The 21505-nt window shown below is 37.2% G+C and overlaps 1 protein-coding gene across 3 annotated transcripts in view; it reads right to left on the bottom strand.

Annotated features, from left to right (window-relative positions):
• ADK (adenosine kinase) overlaps positions 1–21505 on the bottom strand; it is a 619463-nt gene that overhangs the window by 411978 nt on the left and 185980 nt on the right. For all 3 annotated transcript variants that reach the window (XM_062214718.1, XM_062214719.1, XM_062214720.1), the window contains one exon: positions 230–308. In XM_062214718.1, coding sequence (XP_062070702.1) covers positions 230–308 — 79 coding nt within the window. The remainder of the gene's footprint in view (positions 1–229; positions 309–21505) is intronic.

Raw genomic sequence — 21505 nt, 5'->3', positions numbered from 1 at the left:
GAAAGAAATCAATGAACAAATGTTAAAGATAATCAAGCTAAATAAAAGATAATCAAGCTTACTACTAACCAAAGAACCAGTAATTAAAATAAATTAATTTCTTGTTTATTAGGTAGGTAACACTATTAAATTCCAATTCAAAATAAAAACTATGCTACAAGAAATTTGAGAACAATTATGAAAGATCATATTTTGAATCTTTTTCTTTGTTTTAAAACAATTAACCAACCTGAGCCACTTTAATTGAATTTTGGGTAGAGCCGCCAGCATGATACTCGACTTTGAATTTTTTTACAAGTTCATCAAACCTATAAAGAAATCACAGGAGAAAAATGTTAGCATCTATCATTGTCCTAATGCAAATATTTCTGGCTAGGAGTACATTAAAACACACTTAAGGATCTGACTAGAAGTACATTAAAACACACTATGTTCCTAAATCTGTATATATGAAATACATGAAACTCGTATAATGTAAATAAAATTTAAAAGTATGTCATTGTCAAGCTTAAAAGAATAAGAAAGGAAGGAGGAGGAAGTATGAGAGTGTGGGCAGGAAGGAGGGTAGGGTGGCAAGTATCATTATGATCCTAAACTTATTTGTATATATTAAATACATGAAATTTGTTCACCTCATATAAAGAAATTTTTAAAATTAAAAATAAAAATAAAAATTCACAAATAGACAAAAACAAAGGCCCTATATGGTAAATCAGTGAGTCAAAATCAGAATCAAAGTCTTGTGATTACTTGTTATCTGCAAACATACAGAAGTCAGTGCGTATTTCTCTTTATTCCAGACTACTGAGTCAGTTTTTTACAGAAACCAAAATTTTACTTAAAAATGTTGCTTTTGGAATCAGTTGAAGAGGTATGAAAATTATAGGGCCCTTCACTTCAAGATGAATGATGAAGCGTGTTTGCTTCCTCTTTCTTGTCTTATTGAATATCAAAACCACATTTTATATGTTTAAAAATGAAAAAATTAAAACATCACCACAAGGCAAGGAAAGATGATACAAACAGACCACAAAATTGAGAAATTACACATTCTAGATTATCAGAAAGCAAATCTAACAGAATTCACAAAGCAGTGGCAGGAGACACAATAGAGGAAGAGTAATTACTTTAAAGACTGTATTTGGAAAACCAGAGTAATTACCCAACCACTTCCACCTTAACCACAGGAGTAAAATTTAAGTGTGCCCATCTGTCATGGTAAAGTCTTCCTTTGGCAACTTTAAGATTCCTAGCTTCTCTCTCTCCCCATCTTCCCCTCACGATCCTGCCTTTTCCTCTTCTCTCCTTTTATTTATTTTTTGCCCCCCACCTTTAGTAACAGCTTTATTAAGATATAATTAATGTCATACAATTCATCCATTTAGAGTGTACAACCCAACTGTTTCAACTATATTCACAGTTGTAGAACCATCACCGCAATTTTAAACAAAAACAAAACCTTGTACCCTCTAGCTATGAAAGTCAATCTCCCCATCAGCCACCCCATCCCACCCTAAACAACCACTAATCTACTTTCTCCATATTTTTTGCTTATTCTGGACAATTCAGTATAAATGAAATCATACCATATGCAGTCTTTAGTGACTGGATTCTTTCACTTAGCATAATATTTTCACACATTGTACATATCCATGTATCAATAGTACCTCATTTCTTTTTATGGTCAAACATACTGCATTGTGTGGATATATCACATTTTGTTTGCCCATTCATCAGTCAATGGACAGCTAGGTTGCTTCCAACTTTTGTATACTGTGTATAATATAGCTATGAGCATTCATGTACAAATTTCTGTACATATGTTTGCATTTCTCTTGAAAATATATTTTCAGAAGTAGAATTGCTGGATCAAAAGGTAACTCCTTGGGGTCAGCATTGTAGTACATCAGGTTAAGGCACTGCTATGCCAGTTCAAGTCCCAGCTATTCTGCTTCCAATACAGCTTCATGCTGATGTGCTTGGGAAAGCAATGGAACACGGCTGCCACCCATGTAGGAGATCAGGATCAGGTTCCTGACTCCAGGCTTTTGCCTGGCCCAGACCCAGCTACTGTGGGCATTTAGGTAGTGAAACAGTATTTAGAAGATATCTTCTTCTCCCCTAACCTCACCCCGTCTCTTCCTCTTTCTCTGTTGCTCTTTCAAATACACCAGCAAATAGTTTGTAAAATTAAAAAAGGTTACTCCTTATTTAACTTTTTGAAGAACATCCATACTATTATGATTATCTGCCTTAAAGGTAGATACTACAGATAGTAGAGAGAACCTTGTCTGTTTAATTATCTGAAAAGGAACAACTAGACAACAGCAGAGTTGATATAAATTTACCACATAGTTTTCTTTAAAAGAAAATAGTATTTGGATGGGTGATCCAAGCAATAAGAATAGACATGAATAAAAACTAAGACAAAAATAGAAAAGCCAAAATTAAGAAAAATGCCAAGAAAGAAGATAGAAAATATAGGCAAAACAAAATATGAAAGAAAAATTAAAATAGATAAAAAATGATCAGGTAGCCCAAGACCCAATTAAAAGCAATTACAGAATGGGAGAACAGGGATAGCAAAAGCTAAAAAAGAAATGCTGGGGGTGGGGGGTAGGGGGACATGGTGCTGTGGCACAACGGGTTAATGCCCTGGCCTGAAGCACCGACATCCCATATGGGCACCAGTTTGAGACCCAGCTGCTCTACTTCCAATCCAGCTCCCTGCTATGGCCTGGAAAAGCACTAGAAGATGGCCCAGGGCCTTGGGCCCCTGCACTCACATGGGAGACCTGGAAGAAGCTCCTGGCTCCTGGCTTCAAATCGGCACAGCTCCAGCCGTTGTGGCCAATTGGGGAGTGAACCATCAGATGGAAGACCTCTCTCTCTCTCTCTCCCTCTCTCTTTCTCTCCTCTCTCTGTGTAACTCTGACTTTCGGATAGATAGATAGAAAAGAAGAAGAAATGCTAGGGGGAAAATTTTTTAAAAAAAGAAAAATATAATCATCAAATTTCTCCTGACACCAAGCAGCTTACCAGAAAGGGCGGTCTGGGACCCATACTTGGACACATCTTATTAAATCTCTTAAATTAAGAGAAAACTTTAAAAGCGTCTATAGTCAAGAACATTTATCACTTAAAAAGGGATAAAAATTGAATACCAAACTTCTTAAGGAATACAGAATGCAAAAAGATAATGGAATAATGTAGTTTATGATAAGAATAAAAAAGATTTTGAAAGTAGAACGGAACATCTATCTATAACAATTATTAACTTAATAATGGAAAGAACATTATTTTTCAATCTGTTAAAGGATGTGAAAAAGAATTACTGAGGAGGAGGTGTGGCAATAAATAAAACATGTTTAAAAAAGAATGAATGTAAAATACAAATCTGAAAATAAAAGAAGCCATAAGTTAAAAGTGTTCATTAAATCTTATAACATGTAAAATTCTACTTAATAGAAAATTTTTAATAATAAAGGACTTTATGTTCACTTTTGTGAATTCAAACACATTACTTGGTTCTACAGGGGATAATATTTATCTAATTATTCAGTAATGATGTTTTACTGGTTTTCAGAACCTAGAATCAATGTAGAGATGAAACACAAGATACATAATTATAGTTACAAAACAGAATATTTTAAAAATTACATACAACTTAGAAGATTGAAAAAAGGAGAGATCAAAGTGAAAAACCCTAGTTCCCTTCCCTTTCATGGAGAAGAGCCCATGAGCATTTCAAATGTTAATAATCAATGCTTTTAAAAAGAGGTTTTAAAGATACTGTGTCATAAAGTCAATCATTAGAACTAAAATATATAAAATATCAAATAAGAAGATGAGGAAAGTAAATGAACTGAGAGTGTTAATTTGCACTGTATTCTTCATCCTCCAATACAGTTAACTAACAGTATGCATTATTAAAAAAGATTTATTTATGGTGCTAGCACCATGGAGGAGCAGGCTAAGCCTCTGCCTGCAGTGCCAGAATCCCCTATGTGTGCAGGTTAGTGTCCTGGCTGCTCTCTTCTGATCCAGCTCTCTGCTTGTGAGAAAGCCGTGGAAGATGACCCAAGTGCTTGGGCTCCTGCATCCATGTGTGAGAACCCAAAGAAGCTCCTGTCTCCTGGCTTTGGATAGGCCCAGCTCCAGCTCCTGTGGCCATTTGTGGAGTAAACCTGTGATGGAAGATTTCTCTGTCTCTCTCTCTCTCTGTATTTGCCTCTCAAATAGATTTTATTTATTTGACAGAGACAGATAAACCTTCCATCTGCTGGTTCACTTCCCAAAAGGCCACAATGGCTGAGACTGCTCCAAAGAGAAGTCAGAAGCCCAGAACTCCATCTGAGTCTCCCACGTGGGTGGGAGGGACCAAAGTATTTAAACCATCCTCTGCTGCTTTCCCAGACACATGGGCAGGAAGCTGGTTCAGACGTGGAGTTGGGGGCCTGACAATGTGGCATAGCAGGTGAAGCCACCACCTGTAGTGCTGGCATCCCATGGGGCTGGTTCGAGTCCTAGCTGCTCCCCTTCTCATCCAACCCTCTGCTTTGGCCTGGGAAAGCAGTAGAGGATGGCCCAGGTCCTTGGGCCTTTATAACCGTATGGGAGACCCGGAGGAAGCTCCTGGCTCCTGGCCTCAGATTGGTTCAGGTCTGGCCACTGCAGCCATCTGAGGAATGAACCAATGGGTGGAAGGCCTTTCTTTGTCTCTCTTTGTCTCTCTCTCTCTGCTCTCTATAACTCTGGCTTTCAAATAAATAAAATAAATCTTTAAAACAAAACAAAATTAGTGGAGCTGTGACTTGAATCAGTGCTACGATAAGTAATTCCACTGTATAAATTTGTTTATTCAAGAAGGGGGAGGCAGAGCTGTGGGAGTACTGGGCTAAGCTTCCACTTGTGGTGCAGGGTTCATGTCCCTACTGCTCCTCTTCTGATCTGGCTCTCTGCTACAGCCTGGGAAAGCAGGGGAGGATGGCCCAAATGCTTGAGCTCTTACACCCATGTTGGAGGCCTGCAAGAAGCTCCTGGCTCCTGGCTTCAGATTGGCCCAGCTCCGGCCGTTGTGGCCACTTGGTGAGTAAACCAGGGGATGGAAGAACTTTTTGTCTCTCCCTCTTTATCTCTACCTCTCAAGTAAACAAATAAATCTTTAAAAAAAGAAATGAAAGAAAGAAATAGGAAATAAGCAAGTGGTAAGATGCTACTTTGGGATGACTGCATCCCTTATCAGAGTACCTGAGTTCATGCCCCAGATATGCCTCTTGCCTCCAAGTACTCCTTGGAGACAGCAGTGAGGACGCACACAGTAAAATCCCTGCCACCCATGAAGGAGACCTGACCAGGCCAGGTCTAAGTCAGGAGTCAGGAATTCTAGGTCTCTCACACTGGTGGCAGAGTCCCAAGCACTTGGGTCATATTCTCCTGTTTTCCCAGATATATTAGCAGGGAGCTGGATCAAAAGTGGAACAGCAGAGACTTGAATCAGTGTTCTACCATGGGATACTGGCTTTGCATGCAACTTAATCTGTTGTGCCACAATGCTGGTCCCTTGTCTTTATCTGAAGTAAATAAATGATTTTTAAAAAAAGAAATATGGCATAAACACATTATTTGGATTTATACTCCAAAATAAAAACAGTAACTGTGAACAGTATTTGAACCGCTTTGGAGCAGACACAGAGGGAAATAATTTTTATTTATAATATTTTGAGTTTCATCTTTGTTTTTTATAAATTTCTCGAGGTTATGTAAAATAAACATACAATTTTAAAAAACACAAATATCTTTGGAGCCAACTAGCTAGAATAAGAAAAAGAATGGAGCAGACATTTTGCTCCGTGATTAAAATGTCACTCAATTGATACCAGCATCCTATATCAGAGTATGTTTGGGTCCCAGCTCCAATTCTGATTGTATTCCTGCTAATGCACACCCTGTGAGGCAGCAGGTGATAGGTCAAGTATTTAGGTCTTTATCACTCATGTGAGAGACTCGGACTGGCTTCAGCCTAATCCAGCCCTGTCTGTTGCAAGCATCTGCAGAGTAAACCAGCAGATGGATAATCTCTGCCTTTCTCTTTTTCTTCCTCTCAAATAATTTTTTAAAAAATTTAAAATTTTTAGAAAAGAGAATAAAAAAGGACACTGGCATGATTCAAAGCACCAATGCCCTGTAGAACACACACACACACGCCCAATTATGCCTGGGCTATTTATTCTGACACATCTATCCATATACTGATTTCATGGTGTCTTAACTACTAACAAACTTAACTACTAACAAAAGTCTTAATAAAGGACAAGTGTCTTGTTTCTTCATGAGTGCTTGACGAGGCTTCAGGATCAATTTACAATAGCTGCCAAACACAGAAACACAGCTTGTCATAATTTTTGACTGGGATTGTACTAATTCAATTTATCTAAACAGGGAAAAATGATATCTAGCCAATATTAAATTATCCAATCCATGATCATAGTACATTCCTCAATCTATTTATTTGGAATTTCTTTAAAATCTCTCAATAATGTTTCATAATGTTTGTCATAAGTCCTGCACATCTTTTATTAGAGTCACTGCTTAATACTTCCTACACATTTGAAGTAATGTAAATGCTGTTTATTTAAACTTAATTTTGGTTTCTGGAATTTAAAAAGCACAATTTTCTGTGTCAAATTTTATATCCATGTTTCTAACATCTCTAATTAGCTCCAAATATTTCCGTACATAATCATCCTTTGTGAAAAATGACATTTTTTCTTACCCTTTTCTTGCCTGGGTAAAGAAACCAGGGCTTCTTAAATAGCAGTGAAAAATAATGGCCAAATTTAGTTTTATTCTGAATTTAAGACTGATACATCTTGATGAATTGCAGGATAGTTCCATTTCCCAAAACCAGAAATACTAGAAATGTCTAATTTTTCATCTTGATTTTTAAAAATTTTTATTTTTTTATTCCAGCAGCAAGGGGAGAGGAAGGAGAAAGAGGAAAGAGATGGAGGGAGAGAGGGAGAAGGAGAGAGAGCGAGCACGCTCCCCTCACCCCCAGCCACTGGTTAACTCCCCAAATGCCCTCAATGCCAAGCTAGGGGCTGAAGAGAGATGTGGGGTGTCACTCCAGGTTCCCCATGTGGGGGCAGGAACCCGATCAGTCGCAACATCACCTGTTACCTTCCAGAATGCACCTTACCAGGAAGCTGGAATCACAAAGATGGGACTGAATCTCAAGAGATAGGGGATGTGGGTGTTCCAACACAAGGCAAAACCACTAGGGCAAATGCCTAGCCCATTCTGATTTATTTTTGCTTTATGTATGCACTGCTTCCACTAAAAAGTTTTTAATGTCATATATTCGTATCTACTGATATTTTCCATGTTGCTTCAGTTTAGAAATACTGTCACAAAAACATAGGCACAGTATCTTATTTATAAACAAAACTACCCAAATACATGTGTACTAAGAAGGACCTGGAATAACATAAACAAGTTATTAGCAGTGGTTATCTCCAAATTAGAGGCAATTATGAGTATTTTATACATTTGTATATATGTTATACAAATATATATATATATACAAATATATATACAATACAAATATATATACACATATAACAAATGTATATTTGTTATACATTTGTTTTATATACTTATTGGAAATCCAATAAGTAATAAAAAAACAAAATAATCAACTTCAGGGGCAGGTATTGGGCTTTGAAATTAAGATGTATGTTAGGAGGGCAGAGTTGTGGAGTAGCAGGTAAAGCAACTGCCTGCAATGCCGGCATCCCATATGGGCACCAGTTTGTGTTCCACCTGCCCACTTCTGCTCAGGCTCCCTGATAATGGCCTGGTAAAAGAAGTGGAGGATGACTCAAATGTTTGGGCCACTGCCACATGGGAAACCTGGATGAAGTTCCTGGCTCCTGGCTTTGGTCTGGCCCAATGCTGGCCATTGTGGCCATCTGGAAAATGAATCAGCAAATGAGAGATCTGTCTCTCCCTCACTGTAACTCCAAATTTCAAACTAAAAAATCTTTAAAAAGATGTAGGTTAGGATACCCATATCCCACATCAGAGTACCTAGGTTTGATCCCTGAGTATACCTCTTGAGTCCAGTTTCCTGCTAATTCAGACCATAAGAAACAGCAAATGATGGCTCAGGTAACCAGCTTCCTGCCACCCATACAGGAGAACTGGATTGAGTTCTGGCTCCTGGATTTGGCTCAGCCCAACTAGCCCCAGTGGCTACAAGCATCTGAGGAGTGAACCAGCCAATGGGAGCTCTCTCTCTCTCTGACAGTCTTTCTCTGCCTCTCAAATAAATATTTAAAAATCAACCTCATTTTACAATGGGAGAACAATTTTTTCTACAGTTATTTTTAAAACTATATCTAGAACAAAGACAAATGAAAAACACATAACAAAGTGATTCTGAATGAATGAGTCAGAGAAAAGTTAACATCTGATCTGAAATTTGACAGAGAGAAAAAATATTCATGTCTGAGGGTAAAACAAAGAACATGATCTATTCAGAAAAACAGGTTAAACACCTATTGAAATGTAGGTCAAAATCACAGTAGTAAAGGGAACTCTCTGGCTAATAAACAAAGATATTATTCTGAAGACTACTTAGAATTATTAAAATCTGCTTAGTAAGAAGTATGAAAACAGATTCCTATAAAAATGATGACAGCACCGTCTGTAGAACAGGTGCAGTAAAGAGCAGATCTGCCTTGAGACTATAATTCATACCAAAGAGGATGAGAACCAGATCCACAGGCATAGAGAAGTGACCAAAGTAAAGAACTATTCTAAAGCTAAAGGCAAAGGATATCAAAAATAATTGCCAGAGGAAGACTGAGAAAAGGGATGGTAATTCTAAGGTATAGAGTTTGGATGACCAGTCGAATGGTGCTAGGAAAGGAAACACAGAAGATAAGAAAATCACAAGGAACTAACAGAACTATTAAACAGCTGAATAAAATAGCAAGGAATTGAGTGTACTATGGCAAGATTTGTTGCCTTTAATTTCATGGAAAGACTGGGCATCTGTGTTATATACTGGTTTTCTCTGTATTTTGTTTTTGGTTGACACCAATTTTTTGTTGTTTCCTCTGTACGAATACTGAAAAATGTTAAGAAAAGATGAAGAATTATATATCTCTAATGAAGCTAAAAAAATTCAGGCTAAAACATTAATGAACCTCAAAACTGTAACATCACAGCGAAATAATTACACAAAAATTTTAACTATTTTCTAAGGTATTTAAAGATGAAAAAGTTTATGATAGCCTTATTTTTTTGGGTAATGTCTACATAGTTTCCTTATGTGGCTTTTTATACAGCAAGTGATATATGGCAGGGTAAGTACTTTATACATTCATCTTACTTGAATTTCTCTGTCTGAATGGAGTGGACATCCAAACACCTCAACCAAAAAGCCAGGAGAACTAAAAGGACAGTTCCTAATCCATTTTCCTAAACCAACCTATTTCCAAAGTCCAAATTAATAAAGCATATAGCATTTATGATACTAAAAAAAAAATCCCAGAGACCATGTTCTTTATTTTTTTCCTTTAAGATTTATTTATTTATTTGACAGTCAGAGTTACAGAAAGAGAGAGAGAGAGAGAGAGAGAGAGAGAGAGAGATTGATTGTATCCACTGATTCACTTCCCAAATGGCCATAATGGCTGGGGCTGGGCCAGGCCAAAACCAGGAGTCTGGAACTTCAACTGGGTCTCCCATGTGAGTGGCAGGGGACCAAATACTTTGGTCGTCATCTGTTGCGTTCCTTGGCTTATTAGCAGGAAACAAGATCAGAAGTGAAACAGCCAGGGCTCGAACTGGTGATCATATGGGACACTACCATAACAGGCAGCAGCTTAACCCACTGTGCTATAACACCAGCCCCTCAAGTTCTTTTTCTTTACTTGATTTTTATTGTAAAAATTGCTTCCCAAAATACCCCAATTTTAACCCTAAAGTATCCAACAAATAATTTAAGTTGGCAAGAAAATAGCAAAGTTACATTAATGTGAAATATTTAGTAGGAAGCTTTATAAATATAAACTTTTATTTTCTGAAAGAACTAAGAGGCTAACCAAAGTACAGTATTTCAAATTACATGAATTTAATCCCTGACAAGTCTGATACTCTGTGCTTAGCCTGAGTACATTCATAGCAACAGTCTAGCCACTACTGCCACTAAAGCATTATTCCTAATTTCTGATTTAAGCATAACTGATCAACTATTTGAAAAATATATCTATTATTATAGATAGACTGTTTAATAATAATTACTATAAAGGTTAACTTTGGAAAGGTTACACTATCCAAAAAATATTAAAAGAAAATCCCAAAACTCATTGAGAAAACAACCCAATAAAAAGGGGCCAAAAAATTTTAACGAAGAAAAGATACAGCCAAGATAGCAAGCAAGCACAGATCTCAACATCATGAGTCACTATGGAAATCAACATCAAAATCACAAACATAAACATCTATTAGAATGGCTGAAGAAAACCTGAGAATGCTAAGTACTGACAAGGCTAAGTGCTGACAAGGTTGCAAACCAACTGGAACTCTCATTTACTGCTGATGAAAATACACAATGGTACAGCCCCTTTGGAAGACAATCTGGCAACTTTTTAAAAAATTAGGCATATATTTACTAGGCAAGTCAGGTACACAAATATTTTTAGCAGCCTTGTTAATTACCCGCAGATACCTGAAACAACTCAAATGTATTAACTACTAAATGAGTAAAGAAATTCTGACACATCCTTACAAGACATTACCAAGCAAAACTAGAAATGAACAACTATACCTTCAATAACATGGATAAATCTGAAAAACATTATGCTATATTGAAGAAGCCAGATGATCCCATTTATCTGACATTCTGGGTAAGATAAAACAGTAAGATAAAAACCACAGCAGTGGCTGCCAGGAGCTGCAGATAGGAAGAGTAAAGATGGAGAATTATCAAATTTGGGGACAATGGAGATTTTCTATTTTGTTGGTAGTTATACAACTGTTTTTATCAAAACTCATAGAACTTTGTATGTAAAATGCAAAATTTTAACATATAAAGTGTTTCAAGATACCTTAATAAATCTGACTTTTAAAAATATATACAAGCTAGGTATTCAATCGAGGAAATTCGAAAAGAGAATCTATCTATGTATTCATACATCTGAGTTATGTTATACACACTGTGTACATACATAGCGGCTTACACATACAGAAAGAAATACACACAAGAACACAGAGCCACACGATGTACATTTGAAGTTCAAATTAATCTTATGAGATAATACCATTATTCCAATTTTCTAAATAGAATTTTAGAGAGGTATTTTTTAAACTTCTGACTTTGAAATCGTTTTGACCTTGTGGAAAGGCTGAAAGATTAAAGCACAGGGACCAGAGTTGTGGCACAGTTAGTTAACCTGCCACTTGTTGACACCAGCAGCCCATAAGTGCTAGTTCAAGTGCTGGCTACTCCGCTTCTGATCCAGCTCCCTGCTAATGAGTTTGAAGATGCAGTGGATGACGGCTTAAGTAACTGTGTTTCTGCTGCCCATTTAGGGGACCCAGATGGAGTTTCTGGCTTTGTCCTGGTCCAGCCCTGGCTACTGTGGACATTTGGAAAGTGAACCTGCAGATGGAAGGTCTCTTTCTCTCGCTTTATCTTTCAAACAAATCTTTTTTAAAGCACACACACACAGACATACAGACATACACAGACACACACAGACACTCACAATATGAGGGCATTTAAAAAATGTGTGGAAATAGAATTTAAAAATAAGATTATTTTGGTGCAAAAATCCACTTTATATTCATGCATAGTTTTTCAGAATAAGCATTTCAATGAATTGTCTGAAGACCTCCCCCTTACAATAATACAATCAATACCTATACATCTTTCGAAGGATTCATAGATTTTTTTTTTTAAAGATTTTATTTATTTGTTTGAAAGGCAGAGTTAGAGTCATAAGCAGAGGCAGGGAGAGATCTTATCTGCTGGTTAGATAAGCTGCAATGGCCAGAGCTGGGCCAGTCTGAAGCCAGGAGCCAGGAGCCAGGAGCCAGGAGCTTCTTCTGAGTCTCCCATGTGGTAACAGGGGCCCAAGGACTTGGGCCATCTTCCACTGTTTTCCCAGGCCATAAGCAGAGAGCTGGATCAGAAATGAGCAGCCGGATGTAGAACCAGAGCCCATATGGGATGCCGGCTTTACCCACTACACCACAGCACTAGTCCATGACATATCAATTTTTAACATTTTATATGTTGTATCTTCTCTAATGCTACATACTCAGTTACTTTTTCCAAATACCTTTGGAGGAGGTTAAAAGTATCATGTACTTTTAGCATTTATACCTCAGTGGGTATTTCCTAAGAACAATAGGAATATAATAGGGAAAGAAGAAATTAGAGAACCAAAATAGCTCCTTAATTTTTGATGTTTAATCCTTCTACTTATTTTACATGAAACAAATACTACTTGAAATTAAAAGGTATTTTATGATTATACCCCTATAACACAATGCCAATTCTTGTATAAAAAAATCACTTAAGATTCAAGAAGTATGAAGAGGAAAATGTCCACAAAACTGTTCCTCACAATTTCTACTCATAGAAACTAAAACCACTGTGTTATCCCAAACTCAGGGGCAAGAAAACAGAGATGGATGGGTGGATGGATGGATGGAGAGAATGGATGGACATCTAGTTAGATGGCTAGAGTGCACAAAAGCACGGCATATTATCAGAAGATAAAAGAAGACCTCATGTTGTACCAACATCACTACAGCATAGAAACAAACATCAATAGCTTTACGCATCTTATAAGGACAGACATGAGAGGTAAGACATTTAATTAAAATCTCTCCAGTACAACCCCAAAAGTTTAACTTCCTTAAGAAAGCACTCGTAACTGCCAAGTGAATTTTTGATCAAGTTCTTTCGTCAACTTCTCATCTAACCAAATAATAAATGAAAAACATCAATAATTCTAAACAGGTTACACTTATTAAAACCAAATGTTAATAGAATAACATGGGGGGAAATCCATAGGCAAATTAAAAGATTCAAAGCTTTGAAATCTTTAACCACAAATGTTTAGTGAGGTTGAAAAAAATCACTTAAACGTCAGTTTGATAAAAGCCAAAAGAACATTTCCCACATGTGTTTATATTTAAGCATATTTTGAAGAGATGGAAAAAGTAACAGTCATTCAAAACTGAAGTTCAGCTATTAGTTCATAAGGATCGTAATTTAAAGGTATTTCTCTAACCTGTAATTTTATTTCCTTTGATAAGAAAACAGTTTTAAGTATGTGTTGTTTAGATAAGTCCTTACTCAATTCTAGAATGTTTAAGGATTTAATTATTCCTATTTATAACTCTAAGATGAAGTTTTTGGCACATAAAATTATCACATATATTGTGAAAAAGCACTTTGTATCTAAGCAATGATGATTAAAATAAAGTGAATTATTCCTAAATTTAGATGAATGATATGCATTAGGTTTCTACCCTTTTAAAAGCAAACTGAGTGCTTGGGTTCAAGCCTCAGCTCTGCTTCCGATTCAAGCTTACTGCTAAAAGTACACAACAAAATTTCACTACAGCAATGTATACCTGTCATTAAATAGTGAATAGTCTGACATTCAGGTTTAAAACACACAAGGATTTCAGAAAAAAGAAAATATTACAGACAATGGTTCTCAAAATGAGAATGTGTAGTCTCCTGGTTAACCATGAGTGTTGGCCACATGTTCACAGACAGCTCTAAAACACAAATTGTACTACCACCACCCCCAACCCCTTATTGATTTGCTTTCAGCTGTTATTTCTATCAGAGAGTCCATGGTTTATAATGGGGCCTGAGTTTCTCTGATCCTAGAATACTTCTAGAAACATATGTAACAGATATGGAGAGAAAGTAGTCAAGCAGTCACTAATTATTTCTCTCTACTCAACTTAAAAAAAAATCACTCATCAGAAACACCCAATCAAATATTTAAAACTTTTATCAAAACATAACATATGGAACTTCTGATTCAGAGTAGCATACAGTGCATAAGAGTCAACATTCCTACTGACAACAACTAGGAAAGCCACATAAATCTTAAATCCTAGCTGCTCCACTGGGATAATGAAGGGTCCTTTCTCTAGCCAGAGAACCAAAAAGGAGAACCACAAAGAACTAGGACTCTCAAAACGCCTGGAAAATAACGAAAGACTCCAAAAAGAAGCATTAAACATAAAAAGCTTAGAATTTTAAAATTCACTAACAAATTTTAAAATTCGCTAAATGGGCTCAAGAGCAAAATGGAGAATACATTTAAAGTGAATATACATAAAGATAAATTAGTAAAAATTTCCAACATAAAAAAAGGAATAATGATTTTCAGAACATAAAAAAAGACTCAGACCTATGAGATAGCACTAAAAGATCTAACATTTGTGTCCTGTGAATTATTCAAAGGACGGAAAAACTTCAGTGCGCTTTGGACTTAAAAATTTCCAAAACTGATTGAAGACATACTCTTACAGATTCAAGAAGCTCTGTGTAGATCTAAGTGCCTTATGGAACAGGACCTTAAGCTGCCTTGTTTCTTACTCTGGTTTTTCTGTTTCCTGAAAGAGTTGCTGTAATTATTGAAGCTTCAGAGAAACAACTTAGGGGATTGGATGACTTGGTCCCCTTGTTTTTTGGGGGGTATGACCACATACAGGTTCCTCCCTCTTTTATATATTGCTGAAATCCGGCAAAAGAATGTCTAGTTTTTATAACCAAGTTGAAGAAAATGGTTTAGTTAGTTTGTTTACGGATTTATGTGACCGTTGACGCCGAGTGTTGCGGATCTGCAGTGTTAACAATGGCTCTAGTTCCCTGTATTTATTCATGTGCTAGAAATCATATACATTATATGAAGGGTATACATTTTTTTCAAAAGCTTTTGTACCCCAAGCTCTGTATTTAAACATTGTTGGAAAGTAGAAAAAGAAGAAGAAGAAGAAGAAGAAGAAGCAGCAGCAGCAGCAGCAGCTCTGTGTAACCAAAGAGAAAAAAAAAAAATTCCATGCACTGAAACACAAGAACCTTGAGATAGAATAGGGGGATACCAATACTGATGAAGTGAGTATTCCAGCAAAGAGCAGAGGCTGAGATTTCACAAAAGGAAGGGAAGGAGGAAGAAGGAGGTCCTAAACGGCCAAAGTCCTTACCAAGGATTTCTAAGACCAATTTGATAATGATTTATGATTTCATAACAAAGTCATAAGAGAGGCAAAAGGCACTGGTGACAGACAGTCTTGGATTTAATTTCATATTCGTCTGTTTGATATGGGGCAAGTAATCTGCATACTCTAAGATTAGGTTTCATAGCATTAAGGACTACCTATTTAAAATTTTACTTATTTGAAAGGCATAAAAACAGAGGGAGAGGGAGAAGGTCAAAAGGGGTAGAGGCAGAGAGGAAGGGGACAGAGAGTGAAAGTAAGTGAGGGGGCCGGCACTGTGGAACAGTGGGTTAAAGCCCCAGCCTGTAGCGTCAGCATCCCATATGGGCACTGGTTCAAGTCCCGGCTGCTCCTCTTCCACCAGCTCTCTGCTATGGCCTGGGAAAGCAGTGAAAGATGGCTCAAGTCCTTGGGCCTCTGCATTCATGTGGAAGACCTGAAAGAAGCTCCTGGCTCCTGGCTTTGGATCAGCTCATCTCTGGCCATTGTGGTCACTTTGGGAGTGTACCAGTGGAATGGAAGACTTCTCTCTCTGGCTCTACTTCTCTCTGTAACTCTGTCTTTCAAATAAATAAAATAATTATTTAAAAAAATAAAAATAAGTATCTAAGTCAAAGCCTTCACTTTAAAAAAAAAAAAAAGTGAGTGAGAGTGAGAGTAAAAGAGAGAGAGATCTTCCATATTCTGGTTCATTCCACAAATGTCTGCAACAGCCAGGGCTGGGCCAGGCTAAAGCCAGGAACCCAAAACTCTCATATGGGTCTCCCATAGAGGTAGTAGGTAGCCTAGTACAGCCATCATCTGCTGCCGCCGGGCATGTGCACAACAGCTGGCTGCAGGAGAAGTGAAGGCAGAACTTAAATGCCACACTCAAATATAGAATCCTGGCATTTCAAGTAGCAGCTCAGCCTTCCCAAATTCCACAATATCTCAGAAGAGTGTCAGACAGAAACTAGATAATCACAAAGAAAACAAAACAAAAACCCTGAAAAAAATCAGTAAATATCTAATGGACAAACTATGGGAGAATTAAATAAATCTTGTCAGCGCCGTGGCTCAACAGGCTAATCCTCCGCCTACCGGCGCCGGCACACCGGGTTCTAGTTCCGGTTGGGGCGCCGGATTCTATCCCGGTTGCCCCTCTTCCAGGCCAGCTCTCTGCTATGGCCCAGGAAGGCAGTGGAAGATGGCCCAAGTCCTTGGGCCCTGCACCCCATGGGAGACCAGGAGAAGCACCTGGCTCCTGCCTTCGGATCAGCGCGGTGCGCCGGCCACAGCGCACCGGCCGCGGTGGCCATTGGAGGGTGAACCAACGGCAAAGAAAGACCTTTCTCTCTGTCTCTCTCTCTCACTGTCCACTCTGCCTGTCAAAAAATAAAATAAAATAAATAAATAAATAAATCTTCTTGCTGCTGGTGTCAATTTTGTAAGAAATTATACTATAATCTATACAAATTTTACAAAAATAGGTTTCGCGCAAATAGCTCTCATCTGGTTTATTCCTCTGATGCTCACAACAGCTGGGGCTTTGCCAGGACAGGAGCCAGAAGCCAGAAACAGTCCAGGTCTCCCATTTGGGTGGCAGTAACCCTGAGGTATCAGTGCCACTGCCCAAAGTCAGCATTAACAGGAAGCTGGAGTCAGGAGCCAGTGTCAAGTGTTTAATTCTGGTACTACAATGTGGACATGGGTATCTTTATCAGCATCTTAACTGCTAGGCTAAATGTCCACACCTCTTGATTATTTTTAAAATAACACTGATTTGGTTTTTGTCTATGTCTCAAATATCTACTGTACACTATACAGAAAACTAAGAATTGAGGAAAATAAGACTGTGGAATGCTGCTTTTAAAGAAACTTGATAGTAAGCAATAAAATTTTAGGTTAACACAAAGATACAATATTTCTAAACAACTGTGATCAAATAAGGTGTTCCTACTTGCCTCCTCTGTGTGTATGTTGAGGGGGAATGAGGGAGTACATTATTACATTCTCCTAAACACTTAACAAATGTTGCCCACTATTTATGTAACAGTGAAAGAAAAACTTGGGTGCTGATTTAGCACAGAATTTTCAGTTAGGCTCCCACCTTAAAAAAAAAAAAACTCAATAACTGACATCTTCAAAAATAATTAAACTTCCTAACATTTTTAAAGACATATGATGTAGGGGTCAGCACCATGGCTCACTAGGTTAATCCTCCGCCTGCAGTGCTGGCATCCCATATGGGCACCGGGTTCTAGTCCCGGCTGCCCCTCTTCCAGTCCAGCTCTCTGCTGTGGACCAGGAGGGCAGTGGACGATGGCCCAAGTCCTTGTGCCCTGCACCCGCACGGGAGACCAGGAAGAAGCACCTGGCTCCTGGTTTTGGATTGGCGCAGTGCCGGCCATAGTGGCCATTTGGGGAGTGAACCAACAGAAGGAAGACCTCTCTCTCTCTCTCTCTCTCTCTCTCTCTATATATATATATATATATATATATAAAACTCTACCTGTCAAATAAATAAATAGAAAATAAAAGAGACATATGATGTAAAAATAATCTCAAACTCCATTGAGCTCATAAGTAATGAGGAATAAAATCTATTAAATAATCCATTAAACAATTAACCAGGGATAGACATTTTGCACAGCAGTTGAGATGCCACTTAGAATGTCCACATCCTAAAATGGAGTGCCTGGGTTCAAGTCCCCTGTCTGTTCTCCATTCCAATTTCCTACAATAACACGACTTGGGAAGCAGCAGATGACGGCTCAAGTATGTAGGTTAAAAAAATTAAATAAGTTAAAAAAATTAACCCAATCTGACAGCTATACAAAACAAATACTTACCACCAAACAATGTACAATTCCAAAATGTACATATATACAATCCACAATATTATGTTCACATTACTGTTAATACAATTGTGATATTATCTTAAAAGCCGATATTTTGAAAATGTGTCAGTGTAGAAGTTTTATCTTATGCATGCCTTTGCAGCAAGATATTAAAAAACCAATATGAAAAGTGTTTATATACTGAGGAGATATTCTGTTTCATCTTCTAAATACTACAAAAGATTCCAATAAAGAAAACCATAAGTTTGCCAAAGTTTAAAACATATGGGGAATATCTTAAGATATTCATTCTTAAGAGTTCTATATTAAAGAACAGCCTGAAGGGTAGATGATAAATCTGCTCTAAAACTAGAAGTGTGTTTTTAATCCCATTGAAACAGGCTTTTTTTCTCAATAAGGGGCTGGGGGTGGGGAGAGGGGAGACTACAATTAAGAAGTAAAGAACTAGATGACAAAATTACTACATAAAAGTAAACTTTAAAAGTAAAGACTAGAGCTCAGTAATAAATTAATCATGAGAATATGCTTTTACTGAGATAATATTAGCAATCATAAAGTAATCACAATCATCCTTTTTCTAATTCAAGAATACCGGGTGATAAGTTCAGTGGTGATCATTTAATTATTATGCTACATGACCTCTAAACAAAAACACATATTCTTTCGTGAAAGATGTCCCCAGGTGTAAATTCTCAAGGCATAATAAATTCTCAGAAGTCTGTTGTAAGAAATAAGTGGGTAATTATGTTTAAAAACATCCTGAAGAAACATCTTGCACATGCATGAAGATAGTATGAATACTAAATTTTGTTTGATAAAAACATTATTTACCAAAATGTACAATACAGAAATGTAACAAGGAATGTTATATAAGATCTTAAAATTATTTCCCACAAAACTTAAAATAAAGCTGAACTTATAAAGAAAATATCTATTTTGGCCGGCGCCACAGCTCACTAGGCTAATCCTCCGCCTGTGGCACCAGCACCCCGGGTTCTAGTCCTGATCAGGGCGCCGGATTCTGTCTCGGTTGCTCCTCTTCCAGTCCAGCTCTCTGCTGTGGCCTGGGAAGGCAGTGGAGGATGGTCCAAGTGCTTGGGCCCTGCACCTGCTTGGGAGACCAGGAGGAAGCATCTGGCTCCTGGCTTCGGATCGGTGCTGCACGCCGGCCGTAGCAGCCATTTGGGGGGTGAACCAACAGAATGAAGACCTTTCTCTCTGTCTCTCTCTCTCACTGTCTAATTCTGCCTGTCAAAAAATAAAAAAAAAGGAAAATATCTGTTTTGTTTTATAAAACAACAGCCAAAACTGGGCTCAGTACAAGAAGGAATATAGAGTTCAAAAGTAAAATGAAGACTTCAAGTAAACCACTAGTAGTCCTTTTGAAAGCAAAAACAAGCTAATAAAAGGTAAAATATGTAAAACCCCAAATTCCAAAGTTATTCAGCAACCACAGTAGAGAAATGTTACAGGATCAGCATATTCAATGGAATATACTCTACTGACATATAATTTGTAGTTGAATCTCCTTTCCAACATTCCAAAGATTTAAGTTACAGTATGGAGGGAATAAACCTCTCCAAATTTAAACACTTTTACTATTTTCTAAACACAATAAATCTACTTGAGACTAAAGGAAAATGGACCTATGGTGTAACTGACTTCAAATTATTCTTTCAGGAGAGGGGGGGGGTCAGACAATTTTTTCTATAAAAAGCAAGGTGGTAAATATTTTAGGGTTTGTTGGTAAAGAGTTATTATTCCACTACCTACAAAATGTAAGAAAAGACAAAATATTTCCCTTATGTGGCATTCAAACTTGGTATTCCTTACCATTAAAACTGATTGCAAATATGCATTTGTTAACAATAATCTAGGAGAATCAAAGATGGTTGAATAGCAAGAAGAGATGCTGATTTTGACCCCAGGAAGAAAACGGGAGTATGCAGTGGAAATCCTACAGAGATAAGAGAGATACCAGGGAGCAGAAAGAACAGTACAAACATACAGCAGCAAGCAGGGACACCATCAGTGACTCCGACAGTCAGGGACTTGAGCAGATGCAATTTTCTCAGAGAGAGGTGAGTGGAGACTTCAAAAATCCTCAACAAAATACTAGCCAATCGAATACAACAACATATCAAGAAAGGTCATTCAACCAGACCAAGTAGGATTTAACCCTAGTATGCAGGGATGGTTCAACATATGCAAATCAATAAATGTAATTATATCATATTAACAAGTTGAAAACTAAAAACCATATGATTATCAATAGATGCAGAGAAAGAATTAAAATACAAAATCCTTACATGAAAAAAAAAAAACTTAAGCAAATTGGGCATAGAAGGAACATTCCTCAACACAATCATGACAATATAGGACAATCTCATAATCAGCATCATATTGAATGGGGACAAGCTCAAAGCATTTCCACTAAGATCTGGAACCAGATAAGGATGCCCACTTTTACCACGGCTATTCAATGGAGTTCCGGAAGTTTTAGCTAGAGCCATTAGGCAGGAATAAGATATCAAAGGGATACAAACTGGAAAGGAAGAAGTCAAACTATCCCTATTTACAGAAAACATGATACTATATATAGGGGAACCAAAAGACTCCACTAGGAAACTATTGGAACTCATAGGAGAATTTGGTAGCCTTGAGGATATAAAATCAACACACAAAAATCAAAAGTCTTTATATACACAAACAATGCCAGGGCTGAGAAAGAACTTGTAAAATAAGTCTCGTCCACAATGACTACAAAAAAATTAAATATCTTGGACTAATTTTAATCAAGGAAATGAAATATCTCTACAATGAAAATTATAGAACATTTAAAAAAAGAAATAGAAGATGACACACAAAAGAGGGAACATCTTTCATGTTCATGGATTGGAGAGTTAGTATCATCAAAATGTGCATATTACGCAAATCTATTTACAGACCCAATGTGATCCCAATCAAAATATCAAGGACATATATTTTCAGATCTAGAAAAAATGATGCTAAAATTCATATGGAAACACAAGTGACCCAGGATAGTTGAAGCAACCTTTAACAACAAAAACAAAGCCATAAGCATCACAATACCAGATTTCAAGACATACTACATGGCAGTTATAATCAAACAGCAAAGTACTGTCACAAAAATAGACATTCAAACCAATGGAACAGAAAAGAAATCCAAGAAATTAATCCACAAGAATCTACAAACAACTAATCTTTGGCAAATGAGCTAAACTCAATCCCTAGAAAAAAGACATTATCTTCAACAAATGGTGTTGGGAAAATTGGATCTACACAAGCAAAAATATGAAACAAGACCACTACTTTACACTTTACATAAGAATCAACTCACAATGGGTTAAGGATCTAAATCTATGACAAGATAC

The sequence above is a fragment of the Lepus europaeus genome, chromosome 17, assembly GCF_033115175.1.
Source record: "Lepus europaeus isolate LE1 chromosome 17, mLepTim1.pri, whole genome shotgun sequence".
NCBI classification, from domain to species: Eukaryota; Metazoa; Chordata; class Mammalia; order Lagomorpha; family Leporidae; genus Lepus; species Lepus europaeus.
The sequence above is the reverse complement of the archived record's forward strand: the minus strand, read 5'-3'. Positions and strand labels throughout refer to the sequence as shown.